General features: G+C 50.6%; 1 protein-coding gene across 1 annotated transcript in view; it reads right to left on the reverse strand.

Annotated features, from left to right (window-relative positions):
- The window catches only part of LOC132013300 (maestro heat-like repeat family member 5), a 66528-nt gene extending 49209 nt beyond the window's left edge, over positions 1–17319 (reverse strand). Inside the window, exons 1-5 of the mRNA XM_059392971.1 lie at positions 17240–17319; positions 7463–7635; positions 6088–6233; positions 4782–4910; positions 1187–1346 (exon numbers count right to left, since the gene is read on the reverse strand). Of these exons, the coding sequence (XP_059248954.1) occupies positions 1187–1346; positions 4782–4910; positions 6088–6233; positions 7463–7635; positions 17240–17319 (688 nt within the window). The remainder of the gene's footprint in view (positions 1–1186; positions 1347–4781; positions 4911–6087; positions 6234–7462; positions 7636–17239) is intronic.
- Positions 17320–18673: the final 1354 nt, after the last annotated feature.

Consider the following 18673-nt stretch of genomic DNA (forward strand, 5'->3'; position numbering starts at 1 on the left):
AACCTCAGAGGGAGGGCTGCTTTGGGAATGGCCCTGGGGGTCTCAGAACTCACCTGGGCACAGAGGGACCTCTGCCCAGCTTGCCAGTCCCGGGCAGGGTGTATGAGGCCCAGTTAAGCTGGGACCTGCCTCCTCCCAGCCTCAGAGCCCAAACTCCGAAGCTCAGACTCTGAGGCCTCTCCCGCTGGGCCCGGCCCCCCTATAGATGGTGGGGTCACTACATCCATTTCCTCCCATGGCCCCAACTTCTAAGGCCCTGAGGTCTACACACACCATTGCCTCTTCAAATTCCTACACATTCCTCAAAGCATGACTCAGGCTTGGCTGCGTCCTCCTTCAGGAAGCCCTCCCTGATTGCCACAAGAGCGGCTAAGTGCCTTCTGGGGACAGCAGTGTGTTCAGCTCACACTTGTGAGTGAGCAGAGCCTAAATGTAACCTGGTGCTGGCCTCTCTCGTGAGGCCATGAGCTCCTGAGGGCAGGGAGCCTGGCATAGGGCAGGGCTCAGCCAGAGTTGGTTGTTCTGCATTACCTCAACTCTCTCCCTGGCAAGACCCCTCCCAGTGGGCCACCCTCAGAGTCCTCAGAGACCCCACTGTCCAGGGTGTCCCTGCCCACGGCTCAGGGGTAGTGGCTGCTGTGGAAACACTGGTCGTGGATGCCACAGCCCGTGATGTGCTCCTGGGTGGCTCTGGGCTCTTCACACTGCCTGTGTGAGCTTGGCTTCCTTGTCCGCGAGTGAGGAGGAGCGCCCGTCTGCCTCAGTGGCAGGACTGTGCGGCAGTGCGTGGGCCCCACATCCAACCTGGACCACCCTCCGAAGCCGCCTTGCTCTGTTCTGCTTCTGTCCCGGCCACTGTGGAAATGCTTACTGTGGGAGCATGGGCCAGTGGGGACGAGCAGCACAGCTGGCTGCCCGGGGTCTCCTTTCATGGGGGTCCTGATATGGCCTGGGCAGGCCGTGGGGCTGGGGGCTTTGGAGGGCACTTGGACCACCGCCCATCTCCCCTGCAGGGACACACTTCCCTGTTGGGCACGTGATGCCTAGCTCCGTGTGTCAACCCCCCGGGGCAACAGTCTCACTCCCTTCGGTGTCTACCCCAGCCGCTGCCCTGGGGACACAGGGGGCTGCAGAGATTGGCCAAGGCGAGGCCGGGGGTACCTCAGGCCCCTAGGGCAGGACATACCAGTAGAGGTCAGGACGCCCATCACGTAGAGGAGGCTGCGGTGCGGGAAGACACCCGTCAGGACCTCGGTCTCCAGGTGCCGGGCCACCACCTGCCATGAGTGCCTACAGATGGCCAGCAGGACGTTACTGGCCGCGTCCTGGTATGCCTCTTCCAGCTCCTGGAGGGCAGGGGGCAGAAAGGAGAAGTGGGCATCTGGGCAAAGCTTTGGCATTTCATACACATGGTCGGGTTTGGTGGGCGGGCAGTTTTTGGCTAGGAAACCAATGTATACAGTTGGCAGGTGAAGGGCAGGCGCTACCCCCAGGGCTTAGGGCTTCCTGTGACTCTCAACACCCTGGGTGGTCCTACTGCTCCAGAAGTCCACGGTGCTTCTTGCTTCGAAGCCCGGAGTGCTGTCCCCGCCCACCTCTCTGTCCACATCTAGTCTCATTTCAAAGCCCACTCCCAGGTCCACACTCAGGAGAAGAGCCCTGAAGCCTGTCAGTGTCGCCTTTTGTCCTGGGAGCCCGGCAGCTGGGGACAATGTCACGGCCTGTGATCCCTTATCCCCGTGAATTCAGAGCCCCAGTCTAGGCTTCTGTGTCCGAGGAGTCAGGATGTTGGCTGCTGGGGGCAGAGGCCCACCCCGGTCTGGTGAGGCGGAGGCCAAGGGCACAGAGGAGCCGGGCTCTATGCGGCCACATCTGCTCCTTTCAGGTTCCTCTGGTCTCCGGTCCTGGGAGGGAAACACCCGGGGTGTTTCTGTGGCTGCTGGTGTGAGGGCAGGGCCCCAGGGTCAGCCCTGGGCCGAGGCCAGGAGTCCGTCCCGTGTTTGGTGGCATCTGGAAGTGAGGGGGGTCCACGGTCCCTCCCTGAACGCCCTGTGATGCCGCTGGAAACCTCATATAAAATCATCGCCGTTTATAATTTACTCCAAGTTTCCATACAAGGGCTTTCTCATTAAGGTGGTGGATTGAAGCTGATTTTGCTCTTTCAAAATAACACCTCAACACGACAACATTTAGGAGATGATTTAAAAAGGAAAACAGCAGCCACGTTCTGAGAGCTGGATTGCCGATGAGTGAGAGGTAACGGGCCTGAGCACGAGCCACAGGGCCAGGGCTGCCATTGCTGGGAGACTCGCAGGGGGCATGTCTCCCAGACCTCTGCAGCCAGGGGTCCGGAGAGGGTGCAGAGGTTCAAGAGGGGGTCAGGTGCCCGGTGTTGTGCCCACTCGGCACACCTGCAGGGCCCAGCAAAGTCTGGAGTCTCGGCCTCCGGAGGGGCAGGCGAGGGTCTGTGGCAGGAAGCCAGGCCCTCCACTGTGCTGCTGCCCGGGGCCCCCCCCGCTCTGGCTGGGCAGTGTGTTAGGGTCTTCTCTGGGAAATCTGGGCAGCCCAGGACGAAAGCCACAGAGGTCAGCAGAGGAGCCAGGCTGCTGTGGGCTCACTGGTAGCTACAGTGGACCCAGAGAGAGAGAGAGCTCCCTCTCTGCACTAACCATGGGCAGACAGCCACGCTGGAGAAGCCTCGGGTGTGGGAGACGGAAACCACCACCACACCCCCCACGAAACCCAGAAAACAGCTCGTTGGAGGAAATGCCGGCCAAACGGAGAGATGAAAACGTCAAGCGAAGCTGTTGTCTTTAACATCCTGAGAGATAAGCGGAGGTATTACAACCACAAATGCTATAAACAGCATGATGCGAAAAGGAACATTCTGGGGACAAAATCAAGATCGCGGGAGAGTCGAAGGCACAAGGACCAGACCCGGGAATACAGCGGGAGGTCTGGGAGACAAAGAGAGCCAATGAGAACATTGGGGACCACGGAGCAGCCCGCACCGGCGCGTTAGGTGTCCCTGGAGCCTTGGGGGCTCGAGGAACCCCGGGGGTGAGACCATGAGTGAATTAAGTGAGGGATGTTCCAGAAGCAAAGAGCCCAAGCAGCCAGACTGCAGGAGGCAGGGCTGGAAGGCATGGTGGCAAGGGACAGACCCAGAGTGAGGCGTCCTTGGGGAGCTGTAGGGCGTGCAGACTCAAGGAAGAACGCACGTCTGTCAGCAGGAAGGAGTGGGCGGACAAAGGTCTAACAAAGGCTTAACAACTGGCTTTGAGTCTCTATGGCTGCATCCGGGCAGCAAGGAGACCACGGGACACCGTCACCAACACAACAATGATCTTGTCGAATGGGAAAGTACTGAGCTGCAAAGCAAACCAAAAGTTTATTTGGGGTCTGGGAATCCTAAAGGAATCCCCCCACCCCCGGCCCCCAATCCCATTTCAACAGGAAACGGAAACGTGCTTGGACTGGAAGAGAAAGAGTTTGTACAGACAAAAGCCACAGGCTTATTGAAGCCGTTTAAGAATTACGATTGGTGTAGGCAAAACTAATCAGCATTGAGCTACACAGGCTGGGTCACTATGCTGGTTGTTAGGTCGGTGTTCAGCGCAATAAGCCTCATTCTGGGAAATGCAACACAATGTGGCCGTTTGCGGTCAGCTCGGCCTGAAGCGCGCACTCATCCAGGTGTAGGCGCGGATGAGATCCACCTCCCACGTGGCCTTGGGAACTACCCTGACTGTCCTGACTTCATTTCAGATGTTTCTGTCCACAGTCTCCCACACAGAGTCCAGGATGATCCAGGACAAGACAGATTTCCAGAAATGTCTGGTCTCAAGCTGTACTTCCCAAACACACGTTCTCAAGAAGCTGTTGGAGAGTGTGTCCAAAGCAGGAAAGTGAGCCAGGAAAGAGGAAGGCTTGGGGTCTCCGCGACGCTGCCCCTGGCTGGGATGGGCTACAGGGGGTCCCAGATGGGGCTGTGGATACCAAGACACCAGCAGACATGCTCAGTTGGCTGGGACCTGGGTGAGGACATGCCTGCTCTCCCCTCTGAGTCCTGGACCAGCTCGTGCTACATATAGAAGTGCTCGCACTGGGCAGCACTGGAGAGCTGGCAATGGGCAGCAGTGTGTGCAGAAACAGGTGTCACCCTGCCTCCAAGGGGCTCTTGTCCACCTGTAGGGAGGCTGAGCCAGGCCGCCCCAGATGCCGGTAGGCTCTGCTTGTCCTGCAGCCCTCTGCGAGTCCTGGGATCTGAAGTCCCTGAGGCCATTGACAGACCTGGGGGAGGTCCCGGGACCCAGACTGCATCCTGAGGTGGGCGGGGAGGAGAGGTGCGGTCTAGCAGGTAGGACCCAGAAAGTGGCAGCAGAGCTGACTTAAACCTGGAGAATGGGTGGGCCTCATAGGAGGGCTTCCAGAGGGTGGGTGTGGGAAGCAGGCATGGGAATGGTAAAGCAGGTGGTGGTGGTGGGGGGACCCAGGGCAGAGACTTCCAGGAAAGGGCACTAAACCACAGCTGACATCCGGCTCTTCCATTTTTGGGCCCTGTAGACTCAGACAAGCAATGATCTCTCCGAATCTCATCTTTCTCAACTGTAAAACGGGTACAGGAGATGGTCCCTCTGAAGGGGCTGGTAGTAAGAAAACGAAAAGGACAGAAATCGCTTGGTCAGCCACAGGGCCAGGCACCCCCACCATTATTTGGATGCTGAGGGCAGCAGCCTGCATTCCCAGAAGTGGCCTATTTGCTGGGATGGGAGGCACACCGTGGACTTGGTCATGTTCTCCAGGGCCAGCTGCATGAACGATTTCTCCCAGGCCTCCTCCAGGGAGTCGCTGGACTCGATGACTGCCTCCAGGACGTGGAATAGCCGGAACTTGTGTCGGGAGGAGATCTGTGGGTGGCAGAGGGGGCAGAGATTCAGAGACACGTTGGGTCTGGTCACACGGGGAGTGGCTGCCAGTGAAAGCCTAGGTGTGGGGAGGCTGTGGAGGCCAGAGGGAGAGGATCACCGCGGATGCACTTGGCCATTTGTCCAATAACAATTTAGTGAACATTCACTATATGCAGGCCCTGAGCTAGGTTTTACAAAGACAGATGAATAAAAGTGTTTCTATCCTTAGGAACTGCTATGGGGTTTTATTTTCTTATTTTTTTTTTAAACTAAAAGATTTTATTGATTTATTTGAGAGAAAGAGAGAGAGAGAGAGCACACACATGAGAGCACACAAGTAGGGTAGGGACCAGCAAGGGGAGAAGGAGAAGCAAGCTCCTGGCTGAGCAGGGAGCCTGATGTGGGGCTTGATCCCAGGACCCTGGGATCATGACCTGAGCTGAAGGCAGGTGCTCAATCAACTGAGCCACCCAGGTGTCCCTGCTATGGGATTTTAAAAGCATTCTGCCTCTACAGTCAGTTCATTCATTCATTCACCCATTCATTAAAATTTAATTAGATCTTCCACCTAATTATCTATCCATCTATCTACCAACCTATCCAAACATCCATCCATCCATCCATCCGTCTGTCCACCCACCCAACTATCCACCCATCAACTCATCCAAATATCTATTCAACCATCCACCCATCTATCCACCTATCCATCCATCCATCCATCCATCCATCCACTCATACAACCATCTATCCATTTATCTGTCCATCCACCCACCCACCTACTTATCCATCCAACCATCCATCCAACCATCCAACCATCTGTTTATCTATCCATCCATCCATCCATCCATCCATCCATCCATCCATCCATTTATTTGTCTCTGCCACTTAATTGTTCTGTGACTTAAGGCAGATCACATTCCTTTCCTAAGATTGTTTTCTTATTTATGGGGATCATAGCTTCTATACCATGAGGCTATTCTGAGGGTGACCACACCCTCAGAACCCTCATATTGGTCCACCTTCTTCCCTCCCCACTCAGCCTATTGGACATATGAGGACATCAACTTGTCCCAAACCATTTAGCTTTGCCAAAGAGCCAAGATTTGAACTGGCCCTGGGGTCTGGCCCTCCCCTCTACTCTCCATGCAGTCCCTCCAATGGCTCAAGAAATTCCCACCTCAGGATTGTCTACAAAGTAGTCATGGATTGTTTTCAGCACCAGGTTGGGTGCCCCATAAGCCATGTTCTTGATCTTCTTGATGATGTACTTCAAGCGGAGGGGGTCTGAACTATTCAGGTCCCGGAGCATCTTGAAACAAATGGCTAAAGAAGATAGAAAAAGTGTGAGGGTTAATGTGCTGTGAGAAGGTTACATTGTGCCATCAGGGATAAGTGGGAAGGGAAGGAGTAGGGCCAGGAATGGGAAAGAGTGATCTGAAAATGAGGACTGAAGAACTGAACACATTGGGAATTCCTGACTATCCAAACAGTCCTCCTGGAGTTTGCAATAGGATAATAAACAGGAAATGCATGAAGGCTTCACACCTTTATTCACCCAGGCATATTTCCATTCATTCATTGATTCAACCACTTTTTCATGCATCCATTTATGCAGTCGTCTATCATCTGCCTACCCATTGATTCATCTATCCATCCACTCACACATTCACCCATATGTCTGTCCATCAGTTCACTTATCCATCTACCTGTCTGTCCATCCTTATACTCACCCATCAATCCATGCATTAATAAATGTATCCATCTATCCGTCTGTCACCCATTTGTTCACAAATTTGTCTACCTGTCCATACACCCATCCATTCATAAATTTATTCATCCATCCATCACATATGACTCAAATTAGCCACCCATCCTTCTGTCCCTCTATCTGTTCTTCATTTACCTCTTCACACTCCAACTATTCATTCGACATTCAATGATATTCCTTCTGGGTCATCACAGGGTTGTGAGTGAGGGCTCAAAGAGGAGTCATCACCCAGCTCAGTTCTGAAGGAGCCTCCAGGCCATGGGAGTCCTACCCACTATCAGTGGACTCTGGTTCTGTAGTTCTATAAAAAGCCCTGGGCACACAGAGAGGGGAGGGGCAATACATCCCTATAAAGATGGAGAGACATTCAGGACTGGCTACTCAAAGGAGGTGGCAATTTAACTTTGCCTAGAAGAATGAAAGCAAGTCATCTTTGAATGAGGGGGAAAGGATTAATGTGAGAAGGCCACGCCTAGACTGAGGTCCTAAGGCATGCAGAGGTGTGGGGAAAAGGGGGAAGGTGAAGTGTGAGGGAAGGAGGGATTTTTTTTTTTAGCCTTTAGATGGTGCCTCAGGAGGCATGACGAGGCCAAGAAAGGTGTGTAGGGCTCTCTGCTAAAAGTCTAACTATGTCCACAAGGTCCTTGACATCCCCAAGATCCCAGGGGTGTGGATTCCTTCTGGTCCTCATCCCCAGGACTTTTTGAGTGGAGGGACCTGATGGGGTCTGCTGAACCTGACCACCCCATCTCCACCCTGCCAGAGTCCCAGGGCTGGTGATCACCTGCATTGTAGGCTTCCTCCATGAACATCTTGTGCTCCTTGGGCACCAGAGCAGCCTGGCTGCTCTGTGACTTGCAGAGCAGGATGGTGGTTGGGTGTGTCTGTCTGTCCCTGTGGGCAGGTACCTTCATGTAAGATAGGTCCTTCGTGGATCTGGAGACAGGGGAGAAGATTCTGAAATGGAAAAGAGGTCCAGGGTGTATCTGGGCACCTTTGTGTGCATTCATGAATGCAAACCCAGTAGACACTGAGAGCCATGTTCGTCAGGATCAGGCTTGGCAATATCCTTCTGTGTGTCCGCCTTTCTGTTCAATGGTCTGAATGAACTCTGAAGGGGGAGTAGGGAAGGAGTCTGGAGGCCTCAGGGTGTTGTTAAGTAGGCAATATCGCCTGTGGGCCTGGAACGGACTGACCTCTAGCAAGTGTTGGTGGCAAAGACATGACTGGCAAGACCTGGAGGGCTCAGGGTATGGCATCCCCAGCTCCAGCTCTTACACTGACTTGGAGGAGCCAGTATTTTCAGGACCACACACAAGACTGTCCTGGCTACCCAGATGCCACTGAAGGGGTCTTTGAGGGAGGCCCAAGAGCTGCAGAGCAGGTGGGAGCAGGAGCCATGAAGATGGATGCATTGGACCAGAACCCCCTCTGTGTCCCAGGTCCCATCATCCTGGCACTTGAGAACAATTATGTGTGCATGATGGAGACACCAAGAAGAGCTGTGTGGCAGGGGCAAGGGAGGACATCAGCCTGTGAGGTTGCTTTACTACTTCCTCTCCCTCACCTCTTCTTTGGAAAATATGGGGGCAGGACTCCCTCAGACTGTGTTCATTGCCAGAATGGGGCAAAAGGGGAGGCATCTTTTATTTTTTGGGTAGTGCCCAAGCTGTTTGTCTCACAACTTCCCCTTGGACCCCCCTGGCAGGAGTGGGTTCTGCTCTACCTGCTGCAGGACCTCATTTCTTGTCCACTCACAGTTCCCAGTTCCTGAGTACTGACCACGGGCATGGTGTGTTCATTCTAGCTACTAACGATATAACTAAAGATATATGGATATCTAATGTCTGATATTAGTGGGATTATATATTTTTCCTCCAATTTTTGAGTTGTTTAAAGCAGAAGGAGGAACCTGGTCCTTGTTGCTCCATCTTAGAGGGAAGCCCTGGTGTTGTCTTCATCATCTTCAGGACTTGGGGGTTTTTCCTGAATGCAGTGGGAAACCCGAGTGTTTTGAGTGACATGATATGACATACATTTCTTATGTGGTAGAACAAATTAATAGGTAAATGTTAAAAGAAATGAACCATCATCTAATATACCACATAATGTATCTATAGAATTAGTTGATGATTTTTGTCCTGTTCACACTGAATAAAAAATTGCCAGGCATACATGGCAGCAAGAAATTGTAACCCCTAAGTAGGAGAAAAAAAATAATTGATAAAAAGCAACACAGAAATGACACAAATGATGGAATTAGTAGACAAGGACATTAAATGTTGTTGTAACAATATTCCACATGTTCAACACGGTAGATTAAAACAGAAGCATGCTAAGGAGAGACATGGAAAACATCAACAAGGTGAAGAATACAACATCTGAGATTAAACATACACTGGATAAGTTTAACAGCATATTAGACACAATAGAAGCAAAGATTAGTGAACTTGAAGATACCACAGCAGAGACTACCCCCAAATGGGACACAAATAGAAAAAAGACTGGAAAAAGTGGAATAGAGCAATCAGTGAATTCTAGAACAACCTCAAAGGGCATAGTGTATATGTAACGTAAATTCTCACAGAAGAAGAAAGGGAGATAGAAAACAGTATTTGAGGAAATAATACCTGAAGTTTCTAAACTAATAAAAACTAAAAATCGCACATATCCAAGAAACTCAATGAACCTCAAGTGAAGGAAACATAAAGAAAACCAAACCAAATAATATTGAAATAAAATTGCCTAAAGCCAATGCTAAGAGAAAATTTTAAGACAAAAAGCCAGAGGAAAGTCAGAGAAAAAAAAATTATATACAAAGGTATAAAGATAAGAGCCAGAGTATAGTTATAGTCAGAAATAATGCAAGCAGTGCACCTGGGTGGCTCAGTCATTAAGCATCTGCCTTCAGCTGAGGTCATGTTCCTGGGGTCCTGGGATTGAGCTCTGTTTTGGGCTCCTTGCTCTATGGGGAGCCTGATTCTCCCTCTCCCTCTGCTCTGCTGTGTTGCCTCTTTGTCTGTCTCTCTTTGTTAAATAAAAAATTAAAAATCTCAAAAAAAAGAAATAATGCAAACATTGGAGACATGGAGCAACATTTTAAAGCACTAAGAGAAAACAAACAAACAAACAAACCTGGCAAACTAGAATTCTTCTACTCAGAGAAAAAAAGTTTAAAAACTGATGGTATAGCCAAACCTTTATCATACACGCTGAAGCTGAAAGAATATGTAGCCAGCAGATCTGCACTATAAGAAGCGCTTGAGGAAGTCTGTCAGGCAGAAGGAGAATAACACCAGATGGAAATATGAAAATACACATCAGAATAGAGAACAGTGGACATGGTGAGTACGTAGGTGAATGTAAAGTATTTTTTCTTATTTTTCAAGTTTAAAGTAAAAATAACAATGCTTTGTAGGACCTACAGCAAATGTAGAAGTAAAATATATGTCAATAATACCATGCAGGCCAGGAGAGGGAAATGGAAATAAAATATTATAAGACTCTTATACTATAAGTAAAGTGGCATACTATCACTTGAGGGTAGGCTGTGATATAGTAAAACTGTAAACCATAAGCCCTAAGCAATCACTGAAAAATCAGAGAGTAAAACAAAAATCTATATAGCTAATAAGCCAACAAAAGACATAGAGGCAAAGAGGAAAAATAGAAAAAAGAAGAGAAGAAACAAAATGAAAACAAATCGCCAGATGATAGATTAAAACCGAATCATATCAATAGTCATATTAAATGCAAGGGATTTAAATACCTCAATCAAATAGCAGAGACTGTCAAATTGAATAAAAAATCAACACCCAAGTATATGCTGCCTATAAGAAACACACTTGAAATATAATAGGCAAAAATCAATGAAAAACAAAGGATGAAAAAGGTACATCATGTTAACAATAATCAAAAGAAAACAGAAGTGGCTATATTAATATCAGAAAAAGTATATATTTGAATGAATAATATAACCAGGGATAAAGAAAATCAGCCCATAATGATAAAGGGATCACTCATCAAGATGACTTACAATTCTAAATGTTCATGCACCTAATAACAGAACTTCATAATATATAAAGCAAAAAAGATAGAACCAAAGGGAGAAATAGTTGAATAGTCGAATCATAGTTGAAGCTTTCAGCATCTCTCTGTCAATAATTGATAGAAGAAGACATAATTATTAAGGATATAAAAGATTTAAATCATACTCTTAACTAATGTATCTAATTGGCATTTACAACACTCTCCATCTAAAATGGAAGAACACACATTCTCTTCAAGTGCACGTGCAACATCTACAATAGATGATATTCTGAGCCATAAAATAGTCTCGATAATTTTAAATGATTCAGATCAAACAAAGCAATCTCTTTGACCACAAGAGAATGACATTAGAAATCAATAACAGAAAGTTAGATGGGAAATCCCCAAATATTTTGAAAACTAAGCAACAATTTAAAATAATACATGTGTCAAGAAGAAAATAAAAGAGAAAGTAAAAAATATTTTGAATTAAAAGAAAATGAAAACACAACATATAAAAATGCATGGGGTGTAGCTAAAGCAGTGCTTTGAGGGAAATTTATAGCATTAAAACTTAAAGTATTAGAAAAGAATAGAGGTCTGAAATCAATGACCTAGTTTTCCATTTGAGAAAGCAGGGGAAAAGGGGAAAATTAAACCCAAAGAAAGAAAATAATAGAAAGTAGAGAAGAAATCAGTAAAGTACAAACAGAACAACAATGAGAAAATCAATGAAACCAAAAGCCAGCTCTTTGAGAAGATACATACATTTGATAAACTTCTATCAGGCTTTATTAGGGCAAAAAAAGAAGATATAAATTACTAATATAAAGAGCGAGAATAGGTACATCATTACAGATCCTACAGACATTAAAAGAATAATGAGAGAATATTATGAACAACTTGGTGCCAATAAATTTGACAACCCAGATTAAGTGAATTCCTTAGCCATAAAATACCAAAGGTCAATGAAGAAGAATTGAATAACTAGAATAGACATAGAATAGACATTTGTCTGTTAAAAACATTGAATCTGTAGTTGAAGACCTTCCCACAAAGAAAACTTTAGGCCCAGGTGGCTTTACTCTTCAATTCTACCAGGCCTTTAAGGAAGACATGATAACAATACCACACAACTTTTCCAGAAAATTAAAAAGGGAACACTTCCTGACTCATTCAGTGAGGTGAGCATTAGTCCCCTGATGCTAAAACCAAAGAAAGACACCGCAAACTTCCTTAACGTATGAATCCAAAACATACAGGTGTGCATATCTACCATGACCAAGTGCGCCTCTTCCTGGACCGGCAAGGCTGGTTGAACAATTGAAAATCAGTCAGTGTAACTTATCGTATTGGTAGATGAAAGAAGAAAATACTATGATCATCTCGGTAGACGCGGAGAAAGGATGTGACAAAATGCAACATCTGTACGCAATAAAAACAAGAATTAAAGGAATTTCCTTAACCTGATTAAAAACATCTACAAGAATCCTGTAGCTAATATACTTAATGGTGAAAGACAGAATGTTTCCCCCACATCACTGGGAGTGAGGGAAGGAAGTCTGTTTTCACCATTTCTGTTCAATACGGTACTGAGGGCTCAGTCAGTACAAACAGGTAAGAAAAGAAATTAAAAGTGTGCAGACTGGAAAGGAAGAAATGAGCTATCTCTACTTACAGAGGATGTTATCACCTACTTAGAAAATTCCAAAGAACCTACCAAAACCTACCAGAACTGAACAGTGACTCCAGTAAATTTGCAGAAGTAAAATCAGGATGCAAAAATCAGTTATATTTCTCTACACTATGAGCTGTTGGGACTTGAAAATAAAAAGGTACCATATACAGTAGCATTAAAGATCCTGAGCTATTTAGGTACACTGTCTAGCAAGTAGTCGTGAGGTCTATGAAGTGTAAAATATAAAATAGCAATGAAAGAGATAAAGACAACTTTAATAAGTAGAGAAATATACCACGTTCATGGATCAGAAGACTTAATATTATTAAGATGTCAGTTTTGTAAAAATATATCTAAATATTCAATGCAAAAAGTCCAGAAAAATACTCACATGTACAACTGATTTTTAAGGAAATTTAGCTGTATTAATTTAATTTAATTTTTAAAAGTAGGCTCCACACCCAATGTGGGGCTTGAATTTACAACCCTGAGATCAAGAGTTGCATGCTTTACCCACTGAACAAGCCAGCTGCCCCAAGGCCAACTGATTTTTGATAAAAGTGCAAAAGAATTCAATTAAGAAAATGTGTGCATCATTTTCTTATGATGCAAATGGTGTGCAATAATTGCATGTACACATGCAGAAATGCCCCCAATTTATACTTCACACTCCATACAAAAATTAACTCAAGATAGATTGCAGACCTAAAAGTAAAACCTGGGATCCAAACTTCTAGAAGAAAATGTAGGAGAAAATCTTTGCGATCTTGGGTTAGACAACGATTTCTTAGATGTTACACCAAAAGCACAATCCATAGAAGAAAAAACATTAAGTTGGATTTCATCGAAATTAAGAACTTTTTGAAAGACATCTAGAAAAAAATGAACAGATAAGCTGTGTACTTGGAGGGAATATTTGCAAATCACCTATCTCATAAAGATCCATATCCAGAACACATAAATAACGCATGAAACAAAATAAAAACTCAGGCACAAACACAAAAAGTCTAACAAAATACAGAAGGAAGATGTGAGCAGACGTCCCACCAAAGGAGACACACAGATGGCAAAGAAGCACACAGCCAGTGCTTCACATCATTCTTCACGAAGGAAACAAGTGAAAACCAAAGTGGGATATCGCTACACATCTACCAGAATGGCTAAAACTGGGGGAAAGCCTGAAAATACCAAGTGCTGGTGAGGCTCTGGGGTCCCTGGACCTCTCGCACAGAGCTGGTGAGGCTGTGAGCCGGTGCAGCCAGTGCAGAAAGCAGGCGGGGTGCTTTCTGAGCAGGCTGACCCCGACCCTGCTCCTCCACTCCTGGAAGTCACAACCTACTTTCACGCAAAATCTGCATGCGAACGTTTGTCATGGCCGTGTAAGAACCCCAAACTGAAGATATGCACACGTTCTTTGGTGAGTGGATAAGTGAGTAAGGAAACTGTATTACATCCACGGGAACACAGTCAGCAAGGAAAAGAAAGGAATCCCTGAGAAACGCAGCAACGTGGGTGGTTCTTAGACTCATCAGGCCCTGTGAGAGAAACCAAGCCCGGAAAGCCACGCTCTCGAGCCCATCCTGATGGCTTTCTGAGGAAGGTCAACGAAACAGAACACAGGTTAGTGGCCTCTGAGGATGGGGAGTTGGGGGAGGGCTGACCACAAGGGGGAGGGGGGGGGGGGGATTCTGGGGAAGGTAAGACCCGTTTCCTATCTTGTTTGTGGTAGTAGATTCACGGTTGTATGACTTTGTCAAAATGTTCAGAATTATCCACTAAAGAGAGTGAATTTTACTCTACATAAATTATACCATAACAAAAAAAAAAGCAAGATCTCTAAGAACAGAAATAATTTCACCCTCTCTCTGGTCTCATTTCCTTCTGCTTTCTCTTGCTTACTCCAGCGCAGTCACACCGAGCTCCTGCTGATCCTCAGACCGCCAGGCATGTTTCTACCTCAGGACCTTTGCACCCTTCGGTCTGACCCTTTGGTCTGGGGAACAACCTTCCTCCAGAGAGCTGCTTGGCTCGGTTTCTCGCCTCCTTCGAGTCTTGGCTCAATGGTCACCCCCTAGATGAACTTCTTTAAAACAGCAGCCTGACCCCACTCTTCTTTCTACCCCTACCCCCGCTCGATTTTCCCCCCATCACTTTTAACCTTGTCACCAACTTACTTTATTACATCCACTGTTTGTGGCCCGTCTGCCCCCCTGGAAGGTAGCCCCAAGGGCAGGGATCTTAATGTCTTGTCTCCAGTTGTATTCCCCAACACCTACACAGCGCCTGACACCCCAAGCAGGTGCTCACCAGGTATTGGGAAGACCAGCAGAGCATGTATCAAAGCAGCAGCGCATTCTCCTCTCTGGAAAAGCCCCACGACAGCCCCCAGCTCTCTCCCTCACCGCGCCCTTGCCAAGTTCCTGTCGTCCAAGCTCATTCCACTTACTGGTCGGCCTTTGCTCTCCTGGGCCCGCTGCCCAGAGCGTGGGTCCTTTTTCCTCCTCTCTCCCTGTCCCTTTCAGGGCGACGCACAGAGGCCCACCCTTCAGCCTTCTTGACCTGGAAAGAGCATCCTGGGGGGGCCTCCCCCGACTCCCCGGCTGACTCAGGGCCCTCCCTGGCTGCGCCCGCTCCCTGGTGTCACGGCTGACCAGCCGCTGACCCTCTTCCTTCCCAGGTGTCCCTGGGGATGCGTTGGTTGTCCCCCGGTCTCCAGAACGTCCCAGGCAGGCTGCCAGTGAAGGTGGACAGAAGGCGCGAGTGAGCGGGCGAGGCTGAGACGCGCTGCCTCGGGGGGCCTTCCGCACAGCGAGACCCGCCTCCTCCCGTGCTCCTGGAGCCGTTCCTGGCAGCCTGGCCTCCTCCAGCTCCCTTCCCAGATGGCGTTCGTGCTCGCTCCATCCCAGAGCCGTGCCCAAACTGAGGACCCTCCCCACCGTCTGCCTCTTGGGGAACCAGGGACCAGGTGGCCAAGCAGGGGACACTCCCGGGGTTGCCAGAGATGTCGCGTGTCTGCGCTGAGCCAGACGGTCCTCAGGAAGCTCCCGTGTCCGGGGCACGTGCCGGATGACCGCGCTTACAAGGTGTCGGCGCAGAGGCCTTGGCCGTCTCCGCGGTTCCCGGGCCCTCCTCAACCTCCCGCTTTCCTTCCCTCAGTGAGGACTTATTAAAGGCCTGCGGCGTGCCAGGCCCTGCTCCAGGCTCCGGGGGTTCATCTGAACGACAGGCACAGAAGGGCCTTTCCTCATTGTGCTCGCGTCCTGGGGCAGAGGGGAAGGACAGACTCTGTCCTGTGCCAGTTGGGCACAGTGAGATGGAGAAATCAAGCAGGGACAGGGTTTGGACAAGCTGTGGGGCCACGTCAGACAGCCTGGTCAGGGAGCCTCGGCCGTTGGGGTGCCGTTGGGGTGACGCTGTCCAACAGGTGCCCAGGGTGGGGGTGCTGGGTGGTTGGAGTGAGCGACATCTGGATGACGGCGTCCGGGGGTGGGGAGCACCAGCCGCAGCGGCACAGAGCGTCCTGCCGGAGGGGGATGGGTGCCCCCCTTACCACCTGACTTCGGACCCTCCACCCCACCTTGTCACACTCCATACTGTCCTCACACCACAACCCTGAGGGGTGCTCAGACACAGAGAGGTTCAGCGATCTGGGTCCCAGGACACACAGCCTCTGTGGGACGGTGCTGGTTCAGAGCCAGCCTGAGCCCCAACCGTGCATCCTGGCCGGCGTGGCTCAGTGCACACTCGAACCTTCCCACCCCCGCTCAGAACACCAGCCACTTCCTTGCCACTCCCAGAATGTGTGGCCTTTCCAACGGAGGCCGGCTGGTGTTACCTCTGTGGGCACGTCCCCAAGGGCTGGAGCGTGGCTCCCCTCTGTACCCGGGAGGGCTCAGTGTCCCCCACCAGCTCTTGGCCCATATCTTGCCCTAAAACGGCATCTAGCCCTGTGACGACCAAAACGGAATATATTTTTAAATACAGAGAAACGACAGAAGCAGTCAGGCAAACAGCCGCAGAGGGGAGCGTTTTCTCGCCTTCGAAGTGATCCAAGATGTGGCAGAGGAGGAGACGGGCCTGACAACACACACATGGAGACAACTGTGTGCAGACCGAAATAACTGAGTTCAAAGCAGGTACGAGGCTGCTCCTTCTGGAACAGCCGCCACCATGGGCATCACGCATGGGAATCCTGCTCCAGGACCTGCCCAGGGACAGTCTGGAGAGCTGGGCTGCCCCAGGCCCCCTCCCCTACCCCGGGAGGGCGCCCTGGGGGTCTGAGGTGGCAGGGGAGGGAGCCCGCCAGTCCCTGCCCTGCCCCCGCCAGCCCCTGCCCTGCTGCAACAGCCTTGCTTGGGGTGCGCTGCGTCTTTGCTGGGACACGGGCCATCGTGCGGCTGCCCATTCTGCAGATAAGAAGCAGAGGCGCCGGGAAGTGTCCGTCCATCTGTCCCTGTCCATCTGTCCCTTTGTGCCCTCACTCACTCCTGCAGCGAGCATGTGTGGACATGGTCGGTGACATGTGCCAGCCTCACAGGCAGCCAACAGCCGTGCCACCTTCGGACGCCTCCTCCCTCCCAGTCCCCTCTCCACCGAGTCAAGGGCTGCCAGGTGGGGCTCGACCCCAAAGCCGCTGCCCACCTCCCCTCTACCCCCTGCGCTGTTCCTGGCTGCAGGGACACCTCTTTCCCTGGCTCAGGGAGCTCAGCCCCAGATGCGCCCCGGGGGCGCCCCTTGCTGCCCTGCAGGGAGGCGCTCTTCTGAAAGATGGAGAAGCCAGGGTACCTGTGGGAAGTAGGGCATCGGGCGTCCCCTTCTGGGTTCCCACATGTCCCAGCCTGGCGCTGGGCTGACCTGGGATTCTGGGACGTGGTGGATGACATCCTATCAGCCGTGGTGTGGCTGTGTGGCTTTTCCGAGTGCTGCCCGTCCATGTTGGGGAGCGGTTTGGAGAACCCACAGGCCCCAGCCTCCAGCTCTGTCCTCACGCCCGGTGGGGCAGCCCTATCTCTGTGTCTCCCCCTCCCCCACCCCGGGCGGCCCTGACCTCAGCCCGAGGTCACAATGGTTCCAGTGCTCATGGCCCTTTCCCAGGGCCAGAGGTGTGGAACTGGACACTGTCCCGGGCACAGTGCATGTGTGTTCCTGATGCATTTTGGGGGGTCATCTGTCACACAGCAGTAGGTGATAGATACATGTTCTGTACCAGGGAAAGGTGGCAGAATTAAGTTCTTTATGACCCCCATCACATGGGGCCATAGTTCAGTTGCAAGGTTGCAGAGAAGCAGGTCCCAGCATGGCCCCTTGTCCCCACACTTGGCTGCTGGAGGCACTATAGCTGGGGGACCGAGGGCGAGGCTGTTGCAGGGACAAGGGAGTGCTGGGGCCGGGGCCTGTGGCTGGGCCATCTACCTGCAGCCCCATGAGCATCTCCCAATGCCCAGCAAGCCCTGGGCTCCAGCCCCTGCGGCCGCACAGTGCAGGCAGCCCTGCCTTCTGGAAACAGCCCTGTGTCTCACAGACAGCAGACAGCCACTGCGCACCCCCGGGCTTCAAACTCCAGGTGCGGGGCCGCTGGCTGGATGACCTTCCTGAAGCCGCGACCTCTTTCTAAATGGGGGGCTGGCAATGCCCACCCTCCCCTGGGTGCTTTTGACATTCAAACTTCTCTTCTGGGAGCTGTGCTTGGCGCAGGGCAGGTGCCCAGCTCGGCCCAGCCACTGGGCATTGTGGACGCCTTTGCTGGGTCTGACTGGGGTCGGACCCCACGACGCTCCCGTGGGAAGGGTGTGTGGATTTGCAGCAGGTGGCAGGGGCTGGGGTAGACGGCCCGCAGAGGGCGAGGTGAGTTAGGACGATGGTAGGCGTATCAAGGCCTCCCCGGGTCCCTGGCGCTCTCTGAGCTCGTCACCTGGAGTCCTACACCTGACCGCAAGCCCAGGCGGCGGGAACTGTGATTCCCCCAAGGCCCAGAGGTGAAGCCGGTCCTCAGGTGGCTCTGAAATGGAGGGTCTGCACGTACCCCTGTTTGCCGGAAAGCCCGAGCTTGAGTTCCTCTGTCCCAGCGCGCCGAGAGGCCCGGCCTAGAGCTCCCAGATGCTCATTTGTGAAGGAGGATCCAGAAAGCCGGATCCTGCCAAGCTGCCAGAACAGGGTTTGGGGGAGCTGCCCTTCTCTGAGGCTTGTCCTCCAGTGCCTCTGGGGTATGTCCTGGGGACCTTTCTGCCCGGTGGCCTTGGCCAGAGGTGTTGTGCTGGGGCAGCCCCAAAATGGCTCTCCTGACTGTTC

Source organism: Mustela nigripes, chromosome 3, assembly GCF_022355385.1.
Source record: "Mustela nigripes isolate SB6536 chromosome 3, MUSNIG.SB6536, whole genome shotgun sequence".
Lineage (NCBI taxonomy): Eukaryota > Metazoa > Chordata > Mammalia > Carnivora > Mustelidae > Mustela > Mustela nigripes.